At 53.1% G+C, this 19,220-nt stretch overlaps 6 protein-coding genes across 6 annotated transcripts; 2 read left to right on the forward strand and 4 right to left on the reverse strand.

Annotated features, from left to right (window-relative positions):
• The first annotated feature begins 68 nt into the window (after positions 1-68).
• BO85DRAFT_453314 (putative acid phosphatase) lies at positions 69-2,936 on the forward strand. The gene is made up of 4 exons (XM_025661023.1): positions 69-140; positions 246-1,159; positions 1,210-1,269; positions 1,457-2,936. The coding sequence occupies exons 1-4, from the start codon at positions 129-131 to the stop codon at positions 2,751-2,753; spliced, it is 2,283 nt and encodes a 760-aa protein (XP_025511144.1). The 5' UTR covers positions 69-128; the 3' UTR covers positions 2,754-2,936.
• A 46-nt stretch (positions 2,937-2,982) lies between these two features.
• BO85DRAFT_523782 (aminoglycoside phosphotransferase family protein) lies at positions 2,983-4,768 on the reverse strand (the record flags this gene model as incomplete). The annotated part of the gene is made up of 5 exons (XM_025665380.1): positions 2,983-3,783; positions 3,839-3,867; positions 3,924-4,308; positions 4,373-4,668; positions 4,717-4,768. 5 exons carry the CDS (start codon positions 4,766-4,768, stop codon positions 2,983-2,985), a joined length of 1,563 nt encoding a protein of 520 aa, XP_025511145.1.
• A 288-nt stretch (positions 4,769-5,056) lies between these two features.
• Positions 5,057-6,632, reverse strand: BO85DRAFT_453316 (uncharacterized protein). The gene is made up of 3 exons (XM_025661024.1): positions 6,042-6,632; positions 5,678-5,961; positions 5,057-5,581 (listed from the first exon to the last, which is right to left on the reverse strand). The coding sequence occupies exons 1-3, from the start codon at positions 6,488-6,490 to the stop codon at positions 5,142-5,144; spliced, it is 1,173 nt and encodes a 390-aa protein (XP_025511146.1). The 5' UTR covers positions 6,491-6,632; the 3' UTR covers positions 5,057-5,141.
• A 48-nt stretch (positions 6,633-6,680) lies between these two features.
• On the reverse strand, positions 6,681-8,399 carry pex14 (putative peroxisomal membrane anchor protein (Pex14)). Its single transcript, XM_025663049.1, has 5 exons — positions 8,232-8,399; positions 8,152-8,158; positions 7,839-8,091; positions 7,698-7,782; positions 6,681-7,639 (listed from the first exon to the last, which is right to left on the reverse strand). The coding sequence occupies exons 1-5, from the start codon at positions 8,259-8,261 to the stop codon at positions 6,902-6,904; spliced, it is 1,113 nt and encodes a 370-aa protein (XP_025511147.1). The 5' UTR covers positions 8,262-8,399; the 3' UTR covers positions 6,681-6,901.
• Positions 8,400-8,644: 245 nt separating this feature from the next.
• Positions 8,645-11,259, forward strand: BO85DRAFT_472082 (kinetochore-associated Ndc80 complex subunit NDC80). The gene is made up of 2 exons (XM_025662533.1): positions 8,645-8,862; positions 8,924-11,259. Exons 1-2 carry the CDS (start codon positions 8,818-8,820, stop codon positions 11,114-11,116), a joined length of 2,238 nt encoding a protein of 745 aa, XP_025511148.1. The 5' UTR covers positions 8,645-8,817; the 3' UTR covers positions 11,117-11,259.
• Positions 11,260-11,528: 269 nt separating this feature from the next.
• On the reverse strand, positions 11,529-18,851 carry BO85DRAFT_481290 (C6 transcription factor). The gene is made up of 5 exons (XM_025663050.1): positions 18,071-18,851; positions 17,891-18,002; positions 17,098-17,813; positions 15,601-17,037; positions 11,529-15,043 (listed from the first exon to the last, which is right to left on the reverse strand). The coding sequence occupies exons 1-5, from the start codon at positions 18,463-18,465 to the stop codon at positions 11,719-11,721; spliced, it is 5,985 nt and encodes a 1,994-aa protein (XP_025511149.1). The 5' UTR covers positions 18,466-18,851; the 3' UTR covers positions 11,529-11,718.
• Positions 18,852-19,220: the final 369 nt, after the last annotated feature.

A 19,220-nucleotide genomic window follows, 5' to 3' on the forward strand; every position in this document is an offset into this window, starting at 1 on the left:
TGGAGAAGGAAGAGAAAGGCGGGGGAATATCGCTGCCGCCCAACTCTGCCTTTGTCTGCCCCTCCACCATCTCTTCCTTCTCTCCTCAACCCCTGTGTCTCTCGCTCCAGACTCCTCACGCCCATACAATGCATATCTTAGTAAGTGGCCTATCTTAATCTCGCAGACCTCTTCTGGAGCAAGACCAGATTCATTTCCCCCAATCCCCCTCTGGACTCATGCTGATCACCATCCTCCGCCTATAGGTTGTCAACGACGACGGCCCGCCGTCCAACCAGTCCTCGCCGTACATCCATTCCTTCGTCCAATCGTTGCAGTCTGCCGGGCACATTGTATCTGTCGTTCTCCCCCACCAGCAGCGATCATGGATCGGTAAAGCCCACTTGATCGGGGCCGCCGTGAAGCCAACCTACTTCCGTCCCGGTACTCTGCACAAAGACGATGGGACCACACACGAATTCCCTCATGGCATGAACGAGGGCGATGATGACAACTACGATGGAGATGAATGGATTCTTGTGGACTCCACACCGGCCAGCTGTGTTCAGATTGGCCTGTACCACTACTTCCAAGACCGTGGCCCGATTGACCTCGTGGTGTCCGGTCCGAACTACGGCCGGAATTCAACTGCTCTCTTCGCCCTGTCCAGTGGAACCATTGGCGGTGCTATGGAGGCAGCAGTCTGCGGTAAGCCCGCTATCGCACTGTCGTACGCCTTTAGCTCCAGAGACCATGATCCCGTTGTCATCGCGGAGGCATCGCGTCATGCCGTTCGGTTAATCGAGTACCTCCACAAGAATTGGGCCCACGGTGTGGATCTATATACTGTCAATGTCCCCCTGGAGCCTGGTGTGAGCCAGAACAAGGTGCTGTACACCAACATGCTTGATAACCGCTGGTCATCGGGCAGCTGTTTTCGCGCGGTCGATGCCTCGGCCTCGGCCAATACGCCTGAGAAGCAGGAGCACGACGTGCGACACCAGACTGTGCCCGCGGGAGAGAAGGCGCCATCAGCCGTGGATGGAACGACCCCATTGAAGAGATCTCGCATCCAACACAAACACTTCGAGTGGGCGCCAAACTTCTCGGATGTGTACAGAAGTGTGGAGGAGGGTGCTCCAGGGAACGACGGCTGGGCTGTCAAGGAGGGCATGACCAGGTTTGTACAGACCCTATCATTTTGCTGGCCAAACCGCTAATGCGTCACAGTGTTACGCCGCTTCGAGCCAATTTCATGCATACACCTGGAATTCAAGGAGAGATTACGCTGTGAGTGGAATGATGCTGAGTCGCGGCGTGGTTGCATATAACATAGAATTTGCGCGTCTGTCAGATATACAAGCTAGTTTATGCATCTCGCGCTCTGCTGTTCGCCCCTTTGACTGATGTTTTTGCTACCACTTTATCTTGGTCTGTCTGTTATGGCTGGTATTCTGATAGATTCCATCTCATGTAGACCGGATAATAACACTGAGCCTACCTTCTATTCTCTCGTCGACAGCGACGACTCCTATGTCCAGAGTCTGATGGAGCGGGCGCTCCAGTGTCGTCTTGGAATTGGTCAATGTCGCGCCATTTCATCTCTCGCTGACCTTCCCTCTCGCACTACGCCTATCTTCCAGTACCGCGAATACGAACGGCTAGACTTCGAGCATGTCATGATGCACACCTCCACCTCTCTCGCCAACGCCTATATCATCCGCAAAGCCCTCATCCGCAAACACTACCTGTCCAACACCGTCATCAACTGGGTAACGAAACACCCGGACAGCGTCCTAGCCAAGCACTTCAAGCCTGGCTTCGACTTCGAGCTCGACTACGCCGAATTCCTCGACGACGCCCTCCTCGAGGCCTACGAGCTACGCGACAGCCTCGCCAAGAACGAAACCCTCCCCGACGAAGAAAAAGAATGGTGGATTCTCAAACCCGGCATGAGCGACCGCGGCCAAGGTATCCGCCTCTTCAACAGCGAAGACGGGCTGCGCGAGATCTTCGAAGAATGGGAAGTGCCCGACTCCGACGATGAAAGCGGCTCCGAACGTCCAGAGCCCGAAGAAGAAGAAGAAGACGACAACCACGGCGTGGTGACCTCTCAACTCCGCCACTTCATCGCCCAACCCTACATCGACCCCCCACTGCTCATCCCCTCCTCCCACAACCGCAAATTCCACATCCGCACCTACGTCCTCGCCGTCGGCTCCCTCAAAATCTACGTCTTCAAGGAAATGCTCGCCCTCTTCGCCGCAAAACCCTACTGTCCTCCCTTCGAAGACGAAGACGAAGTCACCGACCTCGCCCGTCATCTCACCAACACCTGTTTCCAGGAAAACGGCCGCGCTAACCCTGACAGCGTCCGTCGCTTCTGGAACCTAGAGGACTACGTCCCCGGTCTCAGCGATACATGGAAACAGAACGTCTTTGATCAAATTTGCGCCGTGAGTGGCGAGATCTTCGAGGCTGCGGCGAGGGGCATGATGGTGCATTTCCAGACTCTGCCGAATGCGTTTGAGCTCTTCGGTGTGGACTTTTTGGTCGATAAGAAGGGTAATGCTTGGTTGTTGGAGTTGAATGCTTATCCGGATTTCGCCCAGACTGGCGAGGATTTGAAGGAGTTGGTTGTGGGTAGGTTGTTTGAGGAGACGGTCGATGTGGCTGTTAAGCCGTTCTTTGGGTTGCAGGAGGATGGGGATGTGAGTAGGGGGACGGAGATGTTGAAGTTGGTTAGGGATGTGGATTTGGGGAGGAAGGCTTAAACTATTTGCCTTCTTTGTCCTTTATTGATTGATTCTGGTTTATGTTACTTTCTGGCGTTTCTTATGGTTATCTGTTCACTTATATAAAAGGGGTGCTGGATTACTCTGGGTATTGTTGGTAGATAGAGGTAGAGGACTAGAAAAAGTTTTGGATTTCTTTAATAACATCATAGTACATAAGAACGGATTTTCTATCATACCAACAAATATCCTATCCCTCTGAAATAGTTCAATCAAAAGGCCACCACCGCCGATACTCCTCCCTCTCCTCCTCACTCTCTCCCAACTCCTCCACAATCCGATCCCTAACTTCCCCCAGCGCAGCCCTACACTCCTCATACCTCTCATTCTCAATAAGCCCCTTATCCGGCCACAAACCACCCAATTGCTCCTTCACCCCATCGACAAGCTCCGTCCCCGCCACCGCTCCATCACAGGCCACTTTAATGCGCTCGATCTCCGCATCTGTGAACTCAAACGGGAACGGGACATCACCAGTATCTGGTAAATCTCCCCAATGATCCTTCATATCAACAAGCAGCGACATGAAATGCGCCTCGCCATACTCGAACATTCGATGAGCGAGGAATATCAACCTGTACGCGGGCGTCTTTCTGAACTCGATAGCTCGATATAGAGCTGGGTTCTTGGCGCGCGTGAGCTTACGCCATCCGATGAATAAGTTCTGGGTGGTGTATTCGCGCACTGCTGCGGCTCTTTCCTGGGGAGTGAGACCGGAGAGATTTGGTCTAGGTAGTAGGTCGAGCGTCTCGGGTTCGAGGCCATCCGTCCAGTCGAGGAAGGCTGGATCGGGATTGTGGTTGAAGAGAGGGGAGACATGGGTTGATTGCCAGTCGATTATGGAAGTGATGGATTCGGGGTTCTGCGGGTCGATGAAGATGTTGTCGTCGTGGAGGTCGTTGTGCCAGAGGTGGGGGTTGGTTAGGGCTGTGTCTTTTGGGATGAGGGATTCGAGGATTTGGAGGTAGTGGGATAAAGCTGTGAGTTTGGTTTGGGCCGCAGAATAGGGCTAGTTGTTTGGGTGGGTGCAGGGATTGGATAGCTTTTGTTTCTCGTGTCCCAACTGCTTGCAGAAATTGGAGTATATCGGACCCTACGAACGTGTCAGCGACTGCTCGCAGATGGGAGAGATTCTGACGTAGGATGTACATGGTCCTCTATCTATATCCAAAAGTGAGCGGCTCGCATCGCACCAATCGCGGCCTGTGGTAGGGCCGATGGCGAATTGTGAATCCTTGACGGCTTTGCCGTTCTTGATGTAGTGGGTGTCTTCTGGTGGTGATACTTGGATGTCTTTTGCGTAGTATAAGCTACCGTAATGCGAGAATAACACGCTCAGCCATTTCTTCTGTAGACGTATCACGGCAAGAAGCACTTGTAGCTTCCGAGGTAGTTTCAGTGTCTCCCAGACATGAGAAAGAGGAACGCCGGCAGCTTTCTCCAAGATGATGAACTCAGCCCCAACTGGGTGTGATTGTGCATGCGAGTTCCATGTATAGACACGAGGCACTGGTGTTTCAAGCACGTTTCTGGCCTCCCAGGGTCAAGTTGTGTTAGCTGGACCTGGCATGCATAAATACAAGTCAGGATATACCTACAAAGTCCATGGTAGCAACCTCGCTAGCTGTCGTTAGATGCGGAATACCAGCATTCGGATTAGGAACCTTGGCTACGACTTCGCGGCCATTGTCCATCGACATGAGAAAGGCCTTGTTGAACATGCCGTCGGGGTACTTCTGTATGGAGGTGCAGTGAGTGGCTCCGACTGATTCTGCTGCGACACGGGCGAGGCTGTTCATGTCGAACTGGATTTCGCGCATGCGGCGGTTTATGGCTTCATCGACGAGAAAGCGGCCTCGTGTGAATTTGAAGAATTCATCGTGGTTGTTCCAGTCTAGTAGTGATTAGACTCGGTTGGGTTGTGTTGGGGTGGCTTGTTTACCTGTCTGAGAGGTGGTTCTGCTGGCAGGAGTGGCATTGTAGTAGAGCGTCATTGTTCTTGAGAGTGAGCGACATGGTTGCTTTAGGGCTTTTTGGGTGTATTGGACATGACTGTAGCGACAAAGAGGTGCGGATGGGCATCGGTTCATTGTTCATGGAATGTGATGGCTTGAATGATGTCCCTGCCCGTAAACAAAGGTACGTCTAGTTGAACATGTGATCTTCAGATTATCCAGTCAAGGACTCAATATAGTAGCAAATCCAGTTGAGAAGTGGCCGCCTCTACGCAAATTAAGGATGCTGCAGCAGCAGTGTGGATGATAAGTAGGCAAGAGGTTGACAGGGATAAGGGCTATATTCCATTGACGTCCCGTCTACAGCCAATGCCCGATCATAACACTAATAGTATATAGACCAACAGAAGAATTATCCAAACCTCTGCTTAGCCAACGTCTTCAACCACCCAATCGTCTCCTCCTCCTTCTGTCTATATTGTTGCAATCTCTCCTCACGCTCCGCCGCCCGTGCCCGGAGTAATTCCTCCCTTCGAATCTCCCGCTCATTCTTCTTCCGCTGCTCCCTCTCCTTCGCCTTCTTCAACGAATCCAGATCATTCTCTCCAGACCCCATCAACTCCTCCTCCGGCGCTGCCTCCGGAGATCCCCCACGCTTCGCCTCCGCAAAGGCGCGATTACTCGCCGCAGCCTCCTGTCGCTTCTCCATGCGTCGTTCATGAGTCCCCGGTTCCGCGCGCGGCGCTACCTCCTCCTGCAAGTATTTGACCTCGGACTTGTGTGAGCGCAGTTCGCTGCGATATTGGGCGCGCGAGTCCTGACGTGCCGCAATTGCGTCTTCGGCTGCTAGTTCTACTTTTTGTTAGCTTTCCTGTCCGTATCAAGTAGACCCCTTTGCCCCCCATCTAGCAGACAAAAGAGCCCCAGCAAGGAGGGGACGAGACATACCCTTCCGCAACTCCAAATCCTGCATCGTAGGTATCGTAGGGCCCGAGGACGGTCCTCCACCACGCCCAGATGTAGAAGGAAGCACCGGGCCGTATTCATCGTCGTCCTCATCTTCCTCCCCTTCAACATCCCTATCTCGAGTCTCATCCCCTCGCTCATTCTGTTGCGATTCGCCCCGATAACCAGTATTCGTACTCGTCTGCGCCTGCATTTGCGCAATATTCGTTCTCGCCTTTTCTAACGTAGCAGGGTCATACCACCCCTCTGCTAACTCCCCGCGGTTCCTGTAGTAGCGCCATGTCAACTAAATCCCGTCCTCGCATATATTTACCCATCCAAAGAACCAAGTTCGTACTCTGCTTACCATTTCCTCATAAAGCTCTTCCACCTCCCTTTCACCTCATCCTCCGGCAAATCATCCATAATTATCCCCTTCTGAATGTCCAGGTACATATCGAACATAGGGGCGTAGTGCTCCAGGTCATATTTGGTGAGTTCGCGCGAGTTGAAGGGAAGGACTATGGGGGCTGCTGGTGCCAGTTCTGCTTGATCTTTTGAGCGGGAGGTATGGCGATCACGGCGGTGGCGATCACGATCATGGTCGCGGTGGCGGTCGTGTCGGTGATGGTGATGGCGGTGGTGGTGGTGATGTCTGCTGCTGCGGTGTCTGTCCGATCTAGAGGTAGGATCGCGATTGGGAGAGCGTGAGCGTGTGCGAGAGCGGGTGTGGGAGTGGGTGCGATCTCGGTGGGAGCGTGAGTGGGAGTAGGAGTCGCGGGTGGACATGGTTCTTTCTGGGTGGGGGTTGTCCATATCTGAGGATTGTCATAAGGTGCAAAATATTGGTGAGACTTGTGAGGGTGAACGGGACTGACGTCGAAATGCCAAGCTTTTGGGTGCGGCGGATGGGCGTCAATCATGGAATGTCTATCGACTGATAAGAGCGGGTCTGCCCTGTGGCTCTATTCTGTTTCGTGGTCGATAGGAATTGAACGAGCATGTTGTTTCTAAGATCCTTTCTTGTATATAATCGGGATACCTATGGGTAGAAGTGGTGTTGCGACATGGTACTTTCACGTGCTACATACTGTACATCCTCCGCACCCATCCAGCAACGCCTAGACATCTCATGCGTAAAGTTCGTTCGATAACCTCCATCTAATTACAAAATTGGAACAATGCAGTTCGCTGGAAAGTGAAATCTTCAAAGTATCTGGTATGTGTTCAGCTAGCCGGGGCGCTCGACTCAGGAGCCGCGCTAGCCGTGTTGTCCGGAGTGCTGGTGGAAGGGGTCGAGGGAGATGCGGTCTTGGAGCGGTTGGCAGCAGCCATCTGCCAGGCAGGAATGGAAGCAGAACGGCCGAGGTGCGACAGAGGGCTGTTGCTCGCCGAGGTAGTGCTAGGGCTCGCGCTTGGCTGTGCTGATTGAGAGGGCTGCTCGGTTGATGCTGGCGCGGCGGGCGTACCATTGACCGGGGCCGCAGCGGCGGGAGTTGACTCCTCCGCAGGTCGAGAAGCAGTAGGAATGCTCATACCGCTGAACCGTCCAGGAGCAGGAGAGGTGGCGCTGTTGCCGCTGCCACCAAGTCTATTGCCCAGCAAGACCTTCAAGCTCTTCAATTCAGCACCAAGCTCCTTCAACCGTGTCTCATTGCCTTCCCGGGCACCTTCCAGCGCCTTGGGGATCGCATCCTTCAGTGACTTGACCTCGTCGCTGATACGACGGGTCTCATCGTCCCTCCGTCGGGAGGCGTTCTTCATGTCAGAAACGAGGTTCTCAACTTCCCGCAGGGCGGTGTCTAGCCGTTCTGTGCGCGTCTCCTCCGCAGACTTCAGTGCGGCAGTATCTGTGGACAGTTGTTCGATCAAGGCAAATGCGCGATTGAATTGCTCATCAATGTGTTCCTTATCTTGTTCGAGCTGGGGTGGAGTGGGGGGTGCGATTAAAGGTGAGATGTAGCGCTTAACCAATGTCAGCATGTTTCGATTGATCGAGCAACGTGAGTAATGAGACACCGACCTTGGTGATCGTGTAGAGTCCGTAACCTACTCCTCCCATCACCGTAGCCATAATGAACCAGTCACGCCAGTCCCGTTTCGGGGGCCTTGCGACGTAAGATTAGTTGAATACAGTATGAAATGGACATGAATCGAGACTCACTCTGGCGGAGCCTGCCATTGACCATAAGGAGGATATCCATAGCCTGCAGCAGGTGGAGGAGGAGGTCGGTAGACAGCTTGTTGGGGAGGCGATTGATAGCCAGATGATGCGGTTACGGCGGCAGCTGCTGTAGACGGATCTTCACCTGCTCGGGCGAGCGCAACATCGATCTCTTCTTTAGTCAGGTTCTTTGACTGGAGAAATGCGACTCGCTTCTCAATTGGCGAGGCGGCGACAGATGGGTCTTTGAGGACTGCAGAGACATTAGACGAGCACATGAATCAACATGAAAATGGGTGTGTTGAGCACATACAGGTGACCTAGCGATCGAGCGTGAGGGTCAGCTCCGATTCCGGCTACAAGATATTAATCATAGATAAAGGCGGCACTTACAGCAGAGGAGATAAGCTCCTCGCGAACCATGATGGGCAAATTTCCTAGGAGCAGTAGCTCTAACTGGGTGGTAACAGGGTTATTCTTAGCAGGAGGAGTGTTGGGGGAAGGATCCGAGAGAAAGTAACGATGAGGAGAAGGGGAGAAGAGAGACACAGGATGAGGAGGCGATGGAGCGGCCCTTCCCAAATCAGATGGACCTCGGAAGTAGCGCTGGTAATTTACGTGGTTCTGGTTTCGTACCGCGGCGGAGATTCCCGTGACTTTCCCCAGAGTCTCGTGATAGCGCCTGGCCCAATCCGGCAGTTGTTCCCTGGACTTCACCGCCTACTTTGTTCGGACGAAAGAAAGTGGCATGTCTTGTTTACTTTGATTATTATGATTATTGCTGCCCGCTCGGTTGCTACTGCCATCCACAACTCTCCCGCCTCCTGTTGCGCCTCCGTCGCCAACTTGGTGTCGCGCCTCTTCTGGATATATCGATTTTGGTACAAATTGCATACCCTTTGCAAATCAGCCGTTTTTCAAGAGTTTGCGCTTGCTAGGGTTGTGATTGCCCGCCGCAGTCGCGGCTTTTTCCGTCATCATGTCGCAGGATACAGGATTGTTCAGCATCAGGCGCCCCCGCGAGGTATGTACCTTGCTTCCTTCAGGCCTGCCCCTCTTGTATAATACTAATATAGCTGTCTCAGTCTATGGCGATGGGTAGCCAAAACTACTCTGCTCTTCCGCAACCTTCCTCGGCCTTGAAGCGCACCAGCTCAATCGGATACCAGAACCCTCCTTTCACGTCTCAGCACACGCGTATGTCGCTTCTCAACTCCGCCAGTCGTCCTCAACAGCCCAACTTCCAGCGGTCCTCTTCAGGTGGAGGCTTTGGTGCCGATGCCGGTCTCTCATCAGTCAGACGCTCCGTCTCCAGTAACATGTTCCATGGCCCTAGTGTCGGGCGCCCAAGCTTTGCTCCCGGCCCGATGTCGTCGCAAAGCACAGCAGGATCGCAAGGATTGCAACGAAGGAGTAGTGTATTCTCACGACCATCCGTGGGTGGCGCCATGGGTCACCATTCTTTCTTTACTCAAGTTCCGTCAGTTGCTGGTGTCCCCAGAGACCCACGGCCGCTCAGGGATAGGTCTTTCCAAGCTCGCATTGGACAAGAGCTGTTGGAATACTTGACGCATAACAACTTTGAGCTCGAAATGAAGCATTCACTGGGGCAGAATACCTTACGCTCTCCTACACAAAAAGATTTCAACTACATTTTCCAGTGGCTGTACCATCGCATTGATCCTGGGTACAAGTTTCAGAAGAGCATGGACGCGGAGGTTCCACCCATTCTCAAGCAACTACGTTATCCCTACGAAAAGGGTATCACCAAGTCGCAGATTGCGGCTGTGGGAGGCCAGAACTGGCCGACATTCCTCGGTATGCTGCACTGGCTTATGCAACTGGCCCAGATGATGGACAGATATCTGCTTGGAGAATATGATGAAGCGTGCGCAGAGATGGGAGTCGATGTGTCTGGTGACCGGATTATCTTCCGTTTCCTGACAAGTGCCTACCATGATTGGCTGCAAGGCGGGGAAGATGAGGATGACGCAACAGCAGAGAAGAGACTGGTCCCTCACGTTGAGATGATGGCCCAGGAGTTTGAGAGAGGAAATGAGAAATACGTTCAAGAGATGGAATCTTTGGAAGCCGAAAACCGAGCGCTACGTGACCAGATCGAAGAGATGGAGAAGAATGCTCCGGATATGGCCAAGTTGGACAAGCATTTCAGGATTCTGGAGGACGACAAGAGGAAGTTTGAGGACTACAACCAGAATGTCCAGGGCAAGATCGAGAAATATGAGACCCGCATCAAATTCTTAGACGACGAGCTCAAGAAGACGGAAGATGACCTGCAAGCCGCCGAAGAGGAGCGGGCTGGGCTTCAGGCCAGTGTTGACCAACAAGGCCTGACAATCCAGGATATCGACCGCATGAACACAGAACGTGAACGCCTGCAGAGAAATCTTGACGATACGGTCAACCGACTGGAAGAAACCCACGCGCGGGTCATGGCAAAGGAGGCCGAGGCTAGTAGGAAACTCGAAGATTTGGAGGAAATCGTCAAAGTCTACAACACGCTCGGATACCAGAATAGCTTGATTCCTTCGTCAGCTGTCAATGCCAAGGGCGAAGATTACGAACTTAGTCTCAACGTCAACGAGAGCAATTTCTCCGCTTCTCAGGTCGGTGGTCTAGCGAACCGAATCTCAACCGATGGAGATCGCCTATTGGCGGACCCGTTCACCGGTTATCACCCAGCACATTTGCTCAACCTCGATCTCCGCGGAATCGTGCGCAGCAATCTGCAGGCCCTCCGGAAGGAGATCAACGAGCGCCGGAAGCGTGCCATTGATGATGACTTGGAAAGACGCAATCTCCTGGACAACATCAAGGAAGCAATGGACGAGAAGCGAAGCGAGGTTGAGGCTCTGGAGCACAAGGCACGTGCCGCTGAAGAGGAATTCGAGCGGCTCAAGGAGGTCACCACCACGCAGAAGCTCGCGTCCGATGCACAGATTGAGAAGATGGAGAAGGAGCTGGCCAAGATGCGAGCCACGTTGGGCGAAAGCGTTCAATTGATGGAGCAGCGCGAGATGAATACGAACATTGAGTATGAGCAGTTGACTCTCCGCGCTAACGCGTTGAGAGAGGAGCTGCACACCAATGTGGAAAGCATGCTGAACGATGTCATCCGCTTCAAGGTCCATGTCCAAAAGGGCTTGGAAGACTACGAGAGCTTCGTTGTCGACGAGGTCGAGCAGGAATTGGGTGGTGACATGCAGTATGCAGATGAGGACGTTGAGATGGGAGTTGACGAGGAGGAAGAGCTCTAAATGATATTTCTCTGTATTCTGCGCCACGATGACGGTTCGAGTATGATGATTGATGATTTCGGGAAGCTCTGGAGTCGCAGTGTCATAAACATTTGTTCATTCTGCTGATATCGTTGTCTACTACTGGGGCGCTATTGGGAGCTAGCTGGTTGGGATTATCTGTTATGGGTATTTTGGGATGTTCGGTTGTGGTTTCTATGTTGTTTATGATACCTTTGATGTTCAAATGCGCCATTAGTGTTGATAATTGCTAGAAGTGGGTGTACATACCATTCTTTTTACAGCTGTCTCATAATGCTCCAATCTCTAGTGCAAACTAGTTCAGAGGGAGGGATATCTTCATCTATCCCAACAACTGTAACTGAAGTAGTCCATAATGCTACCACATACGATCAGTAGTAGATATCTGTTTAAAAAGCACAGCAATGCTTTATTGAATATGGTAATATAATACATAATCTATTATCGCTCATCTATAAACAACCCATGCATATATATCTCCCAAAACGAAAATAATACATAGTACACCCCCCAAAAGGACACAGACAGATAGACAGACAGATCAATCATGGTATAAACACGCCCCTACCCAAATGCTCAAATCAAACAGCCACAGCCACAGCATCTACCTTCTCCTTCTCCTTCTCCTTCCTCTCCATCTCCCTCCTCAACTTGCCCCCCTCCCTCCGTCTCCTATACACAATCCCCCCAACCTCGCGATTGATCTCACGTCTCCGCATCCCAAAGGCCTCGAACCTCTTGATACAGAAATCCAGAACCTCTTCAGCAGGATTATTCTTCACCACCCCATTCTGCTTCTCGCTATCAAACGCATAAAACTCCGCCACAGCAGCCTGCGCGATAATCCTCACCGTCATGGGATTCGGCATCGTGGCTTTCTCCCTGGCTCGCTTGAAGTACTTGGCATCGAAGTGCGGATCGCCCTTGGCCGGGTTCCGCTCCTTGCCGAGATAGAATCTCTCGATACCTCCTTCTTGGAGACGGCGCGAGGTGGGGGACTTTGTGTCGAGACACCATTTGTCGTAGAAGCGTTGGCCGGCGGCGCTGCCGCGGGTGTCGACTATTGCGGAGAGGAGGGTGTGGAAGGCTGTTGTGGGGATGTAGGGGATGGCGTTGCGGGAGGGATTGTTGGTGGTGGTGGTGGTGGGTTTGTTGTGGGGGAGGGAGTTGGAGAGGGAGGCGGCGAGGTCGTGGAGAGTGCCTGGGATGGAGAGGAAGATGTTGTGGAGGCCGGAGATGGCGCGTTCTTGGAAGCGGGAGGTGGCGATGTGGGTGGGTTCGTTGTAGACCCCCGTGAGGAGGCGTGAGAGGAGGTCCTTGGCGCGGGTGAGGGAGGTGGTGGTTTCTTGGAGGGTTGAGGGGTCAGGGGGTGGTTGTTGTCGGTAGATGGTGTGCTCGAGACGGATGATCTCTGCGGCGAGCGCGGTGGCGTTGCTCTGGCCCCAGGATTTGGCGCGGTAGTCGCGGAGGTACTCGAAGAGTTTGGTGACTGCGTCCCATTGGTGTAGGGCAATGCGGGAGTTGAGGAGTGCGCGGAGGGTGTTGGAGGAGAGAGGTTGGGAGAGGGATTGGACGACTGCGTCGCAGAGGGCAGCGTTCCGGGTTGCTGTAGCGTAGCGGATGATGGAGGGAGCTAGGGCTTGGTCGCCGTAGGAGCGGGGAGGGACTGGGGGGCCATCGATGTCGTCGGAGTAGAAGAGCCAGTTACCGAATGTGAAGGCGCGCGATACGGTGATTAGGTCGATCAGCTCGGCCAGGGTGACGCTGGACAGTTGCGGCATGGATGATTCGAAGGGTTCGGCGGAATTCAAATCATCAAGGTCGAGGGTAGGGAGGACGACGCCAGGTCGATCGACGCGCGAAGAGAAGAACTCGTCGATGCGCTGCATCTTGCTGCTGTCAACGATGGCTTGCAGCCAGGAGAATGCGTTCAAAGCGTCACCACAGAACCGCTTCGACGAATAGAACCGGATGTTGTACTCGATCAGTCCGACCAAGGCAGCTGTGTCATCGTACAGCTGTGATTGACTCACTCGGGCCAACGCATCTTCATTGATGTGGTGGAGGTCGGTATCCCAGGGCGGAACGACGCACGGCGTAATCCTGAGGAAGTCTTCGAATATCCGGGGGTCGGCTTCCGGTTTGAGGCCCCCTGATTCCACAACACGCACGGTGAACCAGTTCGATGTTCTGCGCGTGGGCAGTAATTTGCCGTCGTCCGTTGACGGAGCAATCGCGAACTTGAGACTGGAAGCATAGCGCAAGAGGGCGCTCGGCGACATACCTCTGAAACCAAGGCCTAGATATACCTGATTGGGAAGGCTATCCAACAAGGCCGCGGCCACTTCAGTACTCATGGTTCGCTTTCCGAGCCCGTGGAAAGGCGTCGGACTATGCCGCTTTCGCAGCATCGTAGAGCGCTCCTGGTGGCCGGGCTGTCGCCAAGTCTCTTCCTGGTCGACTTTAGTCTGCCAGACCGACCCAGAGTCATCGAGTAAGGGCTTCCAGCTCTGAAACTTCCAGGCCTGATCTCCTGCCTTGCTTGTCATTCGATCAATTAGCCATACTCCCTCCTCGATGTGACCATGTTCGACACAGCACCAGAGGATAAACTCCAGCCAAATCTCCGGCCCAAGCTCACGAACCCCCATTTTGAACGGAAGATAAGGCGAATCCTCGCCAGCAGCAGCCGCTTTGGCAGCAACCTCCGCTTCATGAACCAGCCACGCAGCGTCAGACAGGACACTCATGATATGACTGGAAAGCAGATGCATTCCCGGAGGTCGGAAGGTAGCTTGATAACTATCCGGCGGGACGTACTTATACACTCTATCGGAGATAGCATCAGAGTGGTGCAGCCGAGCTAGAATCTGAAATACATGAGACATAGCCAGCTTCGACTCGTTAGGCGAAGCATCAGCAGCCTCCAGCACGATAGACCCCAAACTCTGCCACACCTCAGCCATAAATCGTTTCGAATGGTCATCCGCATACGGCCGCTCCGTGAAAGCATCCAAGCTCGTCATATCCGACACCGGCAGGGCATTCGAAGCCGCCTGCGGAATTTTCGGAGCCTGCGACTCAGACCTATCCGTAAGCTCATCCAGCGAGAGCCCCTGTCCCAGACCCCAATCATAGCTAGACAAAGGTCTAGAAGGTATCGTGACCTCCTTAAGAGAGTCCGCAGCATCAAGCAAACGATTAATCAAGAACTGCACAGCGGGCCAATTATTCAACCGGAAACCAACATACGCCAGCAAATCAATCTTCCCGGAATCCCGCGCATGCAACAGTAAATTAGACAATTCAATCGTCTGCGCAAAATAAGCTGCTGTATCGTTCCGAACCACATCGTCATCCGAAACATCGTTAATGTTTGCATGACCACCGTCGCTATCTCTCCGCAACGAAGATGGCAGGTACTGATCCAGCCTTGCGATCCAAGCCTCCGGATTACTCTGATCTGGTCCTGCGATAGGGCATCTCTTCTTTTCCACCCTAACATAGTCTTGCAACAATTGGCGATTGATCGGAGGACCGGCCCCGACGGAGAATTGGCGACTCCATTGTCGTCGCCTATCGGGGAAAGGTCCCCGGCTTGCGGACGCGAGTGTGTGTCGGGGGACGAGACGACGGAGGATCGAAGGGTGGAGGACGGAGGAAGATCCGCGGTCCAGGCACGGCAGACGAGCTGGACTCAGGCACCTTTTCATGACACGACGGAGGAGGTAGCGGAGGAGACCTGCGGGCGGAGGAAATCCAAATCTCGATGTGACCGTCGGACGGACGTTCTGTGGCGCATGTCTAATCGTTGAGATGGGTCGGCATTCCTCGAGCTGAGCGGACAAGGCGTAGGCCTGGCGATAACCGGCGACTTTGAGGGGAGCTGTGGGAGGGAAGCGAAAGCTTTGGATGCTTTTCGTCGCCGCCGAAGAGAAAAGCTTCGCCGGGGAAATTCATCCTGCTGAGTCAGCGCCTTGCGGTCAGCCAATCAGAGCATCGCATATTCATATCATGGTCTAGATCGATGGATGGAATTTATAACATAGATATGATGAGGTCCATTTGTATTTCAGTGCACAATAAACTATCATCCTATAAAAAGCCAATCAGACCCTAAAGCTCCGGTCACCTCTATCCCATCTCGTGTATCGTTGCAGTTGCCACCAGTTCCAGCCTGTATCATCCCATTCTATCCCTCACCCTTTAAAACACCAGTCGCCCTGCGTGATATCGCTGACGTAGATAGAAATACATGTAATGTGGACATACTTCAATAGAATAAAGAAAAGAAGAAGAAAAAAAATAAAAAAAAAAAGACTTGAGAGTCAATCCCAATAGACAAGAGGTATAGAGCATCGCTCGCTCGCACGAAATGGGATGTGACAACGATCATAAGGCACGAAATAACCGCAACGAATGGCAAGGTTGCGCTCTCCAAGCAAACAACCAAAGACACTCACGCTTCACCCCATGGCTCCTCGTCGTTAGAGGAAGGGAAGAATGAGCGGATGAATTCCCCGCTGATCGGATCGTACGGGAAATACGAGTCCCCGGGACCGGAGTTCAACTCCGAATTCGTGGACAACGGGTTGGAGGCTGGCATCGCCAAGCCCTGGAAAGCCTGGTCGATCTGAGCGAACAAAATGTTGGGTTGCTGATTCATCTGAAGAGGAGCTGAGGCTGAATTGTTCATATTCGATGCCGCAGGGTTGTAGAAGGTTGGTCCCGCCTGTATGGATTGTTCCGGCTGGTTCGAATAGCCATGTTGTGTACCCTTGAGCGCCTGGCTCTGATCCTGGGCCTGAGGCTGAGCCTCAAAGCCACACGCGGGCAAGTCACTAATGTCGTAGCTCATACCTGCAGCGATCTGCCGAAGGCTGCCATAACATAACTCCCATGCGCGTCGAGATGCAAGACTGTTCTCAGACATGGCGAAGAGCCAGCGAATGGCTTTTTTGGCGGCGTGTAGGAAATTTACCTCCTCATCTGGCATATGAATACTGCCGAAAGACAACTCCAACAGCAGCACGGTCGTTGCCTGCATAAGATAGTGCAGAATGCACCACCACGGGCAAATATCGTAGAGACGAACAGCGTCAGGCACATCAGGGATCAAGTCGAGCATCTTTCGGGCAGAGTCTAGTGATATCACCGCCATCTCATGGCTGAATGTCTCCTTCTTGTTAGACGCCGTCTGTCGTGCGTCACGGCGACATAAACACGGTCGTCCTAGCGTAATTCGCGCGCTGTAGTAGTGGAAGGCGAGGAAGAGCTTGCCACGCAAGGTATCTGCTGGCTGGTCTTCCCGTCGAGTGAAATCATAGGACTCATGGAGATTGGCGTACCACACGTCAGTGCGGGCTCGCAGCTCACCAATGCGGTTCTCAATGTGGCCCCATGGAATGGAAACACAATCCAGTGAGTACACACGGTTAACAATCTCCTGCGAAATAACTGCAAGGTCGACGTAGTACAGGAATCCAAGAGCACTTGAGGGCGGAAGGCTTCTCAGCCATGCGGGATCACGCGGTTTATCTGTCGTCTGAGCATTTCGACCCCCTTTGGGATTAGATGGCATTTGCCGCACAGAGATGCAGGCGAGGGCCGTATCAATGTACTCCTGGCGTAGTTCGGGCTCGTTCAAAAGCTTGGTCGCTGCGGCTTCCACCAATTGATCTTCTTCAAAGGGGAGAGGGAACGGTGTAGTACAGATACCGTCAGTAATGGTTGTAGCTCGGCCAGTCATAATGCCCAGCATGTGCTCAAACGTGTATAGACACCACCACACCCGATAGCGTGCCTCCTTGGATATGTTGGCCGTTCCTTCGCTGGAGTTCTTCATGTTCAATCCGAGAGTGACTGCGGAGCGAACAGCCAAAGCAGCAATTCTCCAAGCCCTATCAAGTGTCAGGTTAGGACAGAGACATTCGGCAAAACGATTCTCTGGAGCTGCTTACCTGTTGATCTGGTCCGATGCAAGTAGATAATAGGCAATCAAACCTTCAACCTGCACCTGCTGGAGATCAGGGTGACTAAAAAGCACGTCGCCGTTCATGCTCAAGATCCGAGCTCGCGTCAGATACACCAGATGGTCATTCTCATCACCCCGCCACGGGGCCCGCGTAAGATGGGCATGCTTGGCGGAAATGGCAAATATCATGTTCAGGATAGCCAACCACTTGTCCCCTGGCCGTGCAGCGCTCTCGAAGAACGTTTTGTATTGCGCCCGAAAGAGGGTCCGGCTGATGATAGGATAAAATGGGTGGACCGTATCGAGGTAGTCTTCGAAGAGTTTATCCGCCACCTTGCGTGGCGGCATCCAGTACACATGCACAGGCCCTGGCACAGAGATATCCATGTCGTCTAGATGGTAGTTGACGGAGTGAATGGCAAACTCGCCCTCATGTTCAACCTCGTAGGGGCCTGGCAGTCTGCGAGCACGATGCTCGGCCTCCATGCGCACCCGCTGCATCCAAGTGACTTCAGAGTTCTTTCCCATATAACCAGTGGCTCTAGAACTCGGAGTGCGGTTCACATCTTCCTCAACCCGATCGATCGCATCCAAAGATCCGATGGATGAAGGAGAAGTCACCTCATCTTCGTTGTCTTCGTCCTGGGGTGTCACCGAACTGGACTGAGTGCCTTCACCGCTACCGCTGCCGTTATAGGAGTGCTGGCCGGGGTTAGTGACTTCGCGGGACTAGCAGAGACATTCGTTTCGTCGAGCGTCAAGATCGGGATATCTCTAACCTTTTCCAACACCGTCCTAATACGCTCCGCAGCCCGACCATCGACAATAGTACCAAGATCTCGCAGTAAGTTCTCATAGTCCGTAACCCTCACAGCAAGTTTATCCAATTCCCTAAAAACGTCAGTATCGATTCCCCACCTCAATACCAAGAAACAACAAAACACACACAACCAACATACCATTTCGTCCGCTCCCGCCAAGAGATCGGATACCGACAACTTATCCTCAACTCCTTGCACTGTCGACACACGGGCGTGTCACCACTACATTTCGTCTTCCGTTGCCTACACGACTCACACGCCAGCGGGACACGTCTGGTATATCGCGGGGCTGCAGCCGAACGCTGTCGAGGGATGGCGACTTTGCTGCTCCCCGTGGACAGAAGCTGTTTCTTCTCGGCATGCGCGGGACGGGTGGCCAATCTGGGTTTCTGAGGGTTATGCGACGAGGTGCCCGGAAGAGCCGGCGGATGCGCGGTAGGCACGACAATAGATGGACCATCGGTATGAGGACGAAGGGGGATATCGCCCTGCGACAGGCCCTCGTCAGTCTGGGAAAACCCAGGCGTCTCCATGGTCTTTCTCTCCAACGATAGATGGTTCCTGGAGGGGCAACGCCACAGCACACCAGTCGAATCGCCGAGAGAATTAACAGCCGGTCACGTGGTATTTCTTGGGTCCGGAAAAGATTCTTTGGATGGAGACTTGGCTGGATATATTTTGCGATTTGGAAGTCGATGAACCACACCGGTCAATACTTCAGGCGGACGTATGAAAAAGATCCAGTCAAGGTTTGAAGCATGATGTCGCGCGGGGACGGAGTGCGAACCGGGCTTCTAAACCGGGATCAAGGACCAGAAGACCAGGCGCAATGTCAAGGTCGCAAATGAATCGATGAAAGTCGGAAGGTGTTCGATGTGCTCTGGAGAGGATAGGAATGCAGGGAAGCACGAAGATTGGGGGGGGGGGTATAAGTCTGGAACCAAAAGTGCAGGGGGATTCGGGATGAAGAGGGGCGTGCGGCGGGATAAGAACTACTATCGTATCCTACTTCTACTACGAAGTAAGTACTAGATACGACCGGCCGGCCACTCGGAGACCATTGCAACAAAGTACTTTGTCCCCTTCCACTGCGCGCCAACCAACCAGAACCTTCCAAATTCATCCACCGCCTACATGACTAAGAGTATTAGCATGACGTCATGGAAGTCCAGTGCCTTCTAGTGCCTGAGGTATCCACTCATCCCAGCCTCTCTCTCTCTTTCTTGACACAGGATACTTCTGCCATGGTGCTACATCTCTTCTCATAGGTCGGGCGTTTTCACTCCCT

Source organism: Aspergillus piperis (genome assembly GCF_003184755.1).
Source record: "Aspergillus piperis CBS 112811 unplaced genomic scaffold BO85scaffold_25, whole genome shotgun sequence".
Taxonomy (NCBI): domain Eukaryota; kingdom Fungi; phylum Ascomycota; class Eurotiomycetes; order Eurotiales; family Aspergillaceae; genus Aspergillus; species Aspergillus piperis.

Excerpts from the sequence above, each read along its gene's own strand:
- BO85DRAFT_453314 (XM_025661023.1), top strand. Across the intron at positions 1,160-1,209 it reads GTCAAGGAGGGCATGACCAG|TGTTACGCCGCTTCGAGCCA; the intron begins GTTTGTACAGAC and ends AATGCGTCACAG. Across the intron at positions 1,270-1,456 it reads ATTCAAGGAGAGATTACGCT|ACCGGATAATAACACTGAGC; the intron begins GTGAGTGGAATG and ends CATCTCATGTAG.
- pex14 (XM_025663049.1), bottom strand. The coding sequence starts at position 8,261 with ATGGTTCGCGAGGAGCTTATCTCCTCTGCT. Across the intron at positions 7,783-7,838 it reads CAATGGCAGGCTCCGCCAGA|GCCCCCGAAACGGGACTGGC; the intron begins GTGAGTCTCGAT and ends TTACGTCGCAAG. Across the intron at positions 7,640-7,697 it reads GACTCTACACGATCACCAAG|CGCTACATCTCACCTTTAAT; the intron begins GTCGGTGTCTCA and ends ACATTGGTTAAG.
- BO85DRAFT_481290 (XM_025663050.1), bottom strand. The coding sequence starts at position 18,465 with ATGGAGACGCCTGGGTTTTCCCAGACTGACGAGGGCCTGTCGCAGGGC. Across the intron at positions 17,814-17,890 it reads TTAGGACGGTGTTGGAAAAG|CACTCCTATAACGGCAGCGG; the intron begins GTTAGAGATATC and ends AACCCCGGCCAG. Across the intron at positions 17,038-17,097 it reads GCATCGGACCAGATCAACAG|GGCTTGGAGAATTGCTGCTT; the intron begins GTAAGCAGCTCC and ends GACACTTGATAG.
- BO85DRAFT_472082 (XM_025662533.1), top strand. The coding sequence starts at position 8,818 with ATGTCGCAGGATACAGGATTGTTCAGCATCAGGCGCCCCCGCGAG. Across the intron at positions 8,863-8,923 it reads GCATCAGGCGCCCCCGCGAG|TCTATGGCGATGGGTAGCCA; the intron begins GTATGTACCTTG and ends TAGCTGTCTCAG.
- BO85DRAFT_453316 (XM_025661024.1), bottom strand. The coding sequence starts at position 6,490 with ATGGACAACCCCCACCCAGAAAGAACCATGTCCACCCGCGACTCCTAC. Across the intron at positions 5,962-6,041 it reads AAGAGCTTTATGAGGAAATG|GAACCGCGGGGAGTTAGCAG; the intron begins GTAAGCAGAGTA and ends GCGCTACTACAG. Across the intron at positions 5,582-5,677 it reads GGATTTGGAGTTGCGGAAGG|AACTAGCAGCCGAAGACGCA; the intron begins GTATGTCTCGTC and ends AACAAAAAGTAG.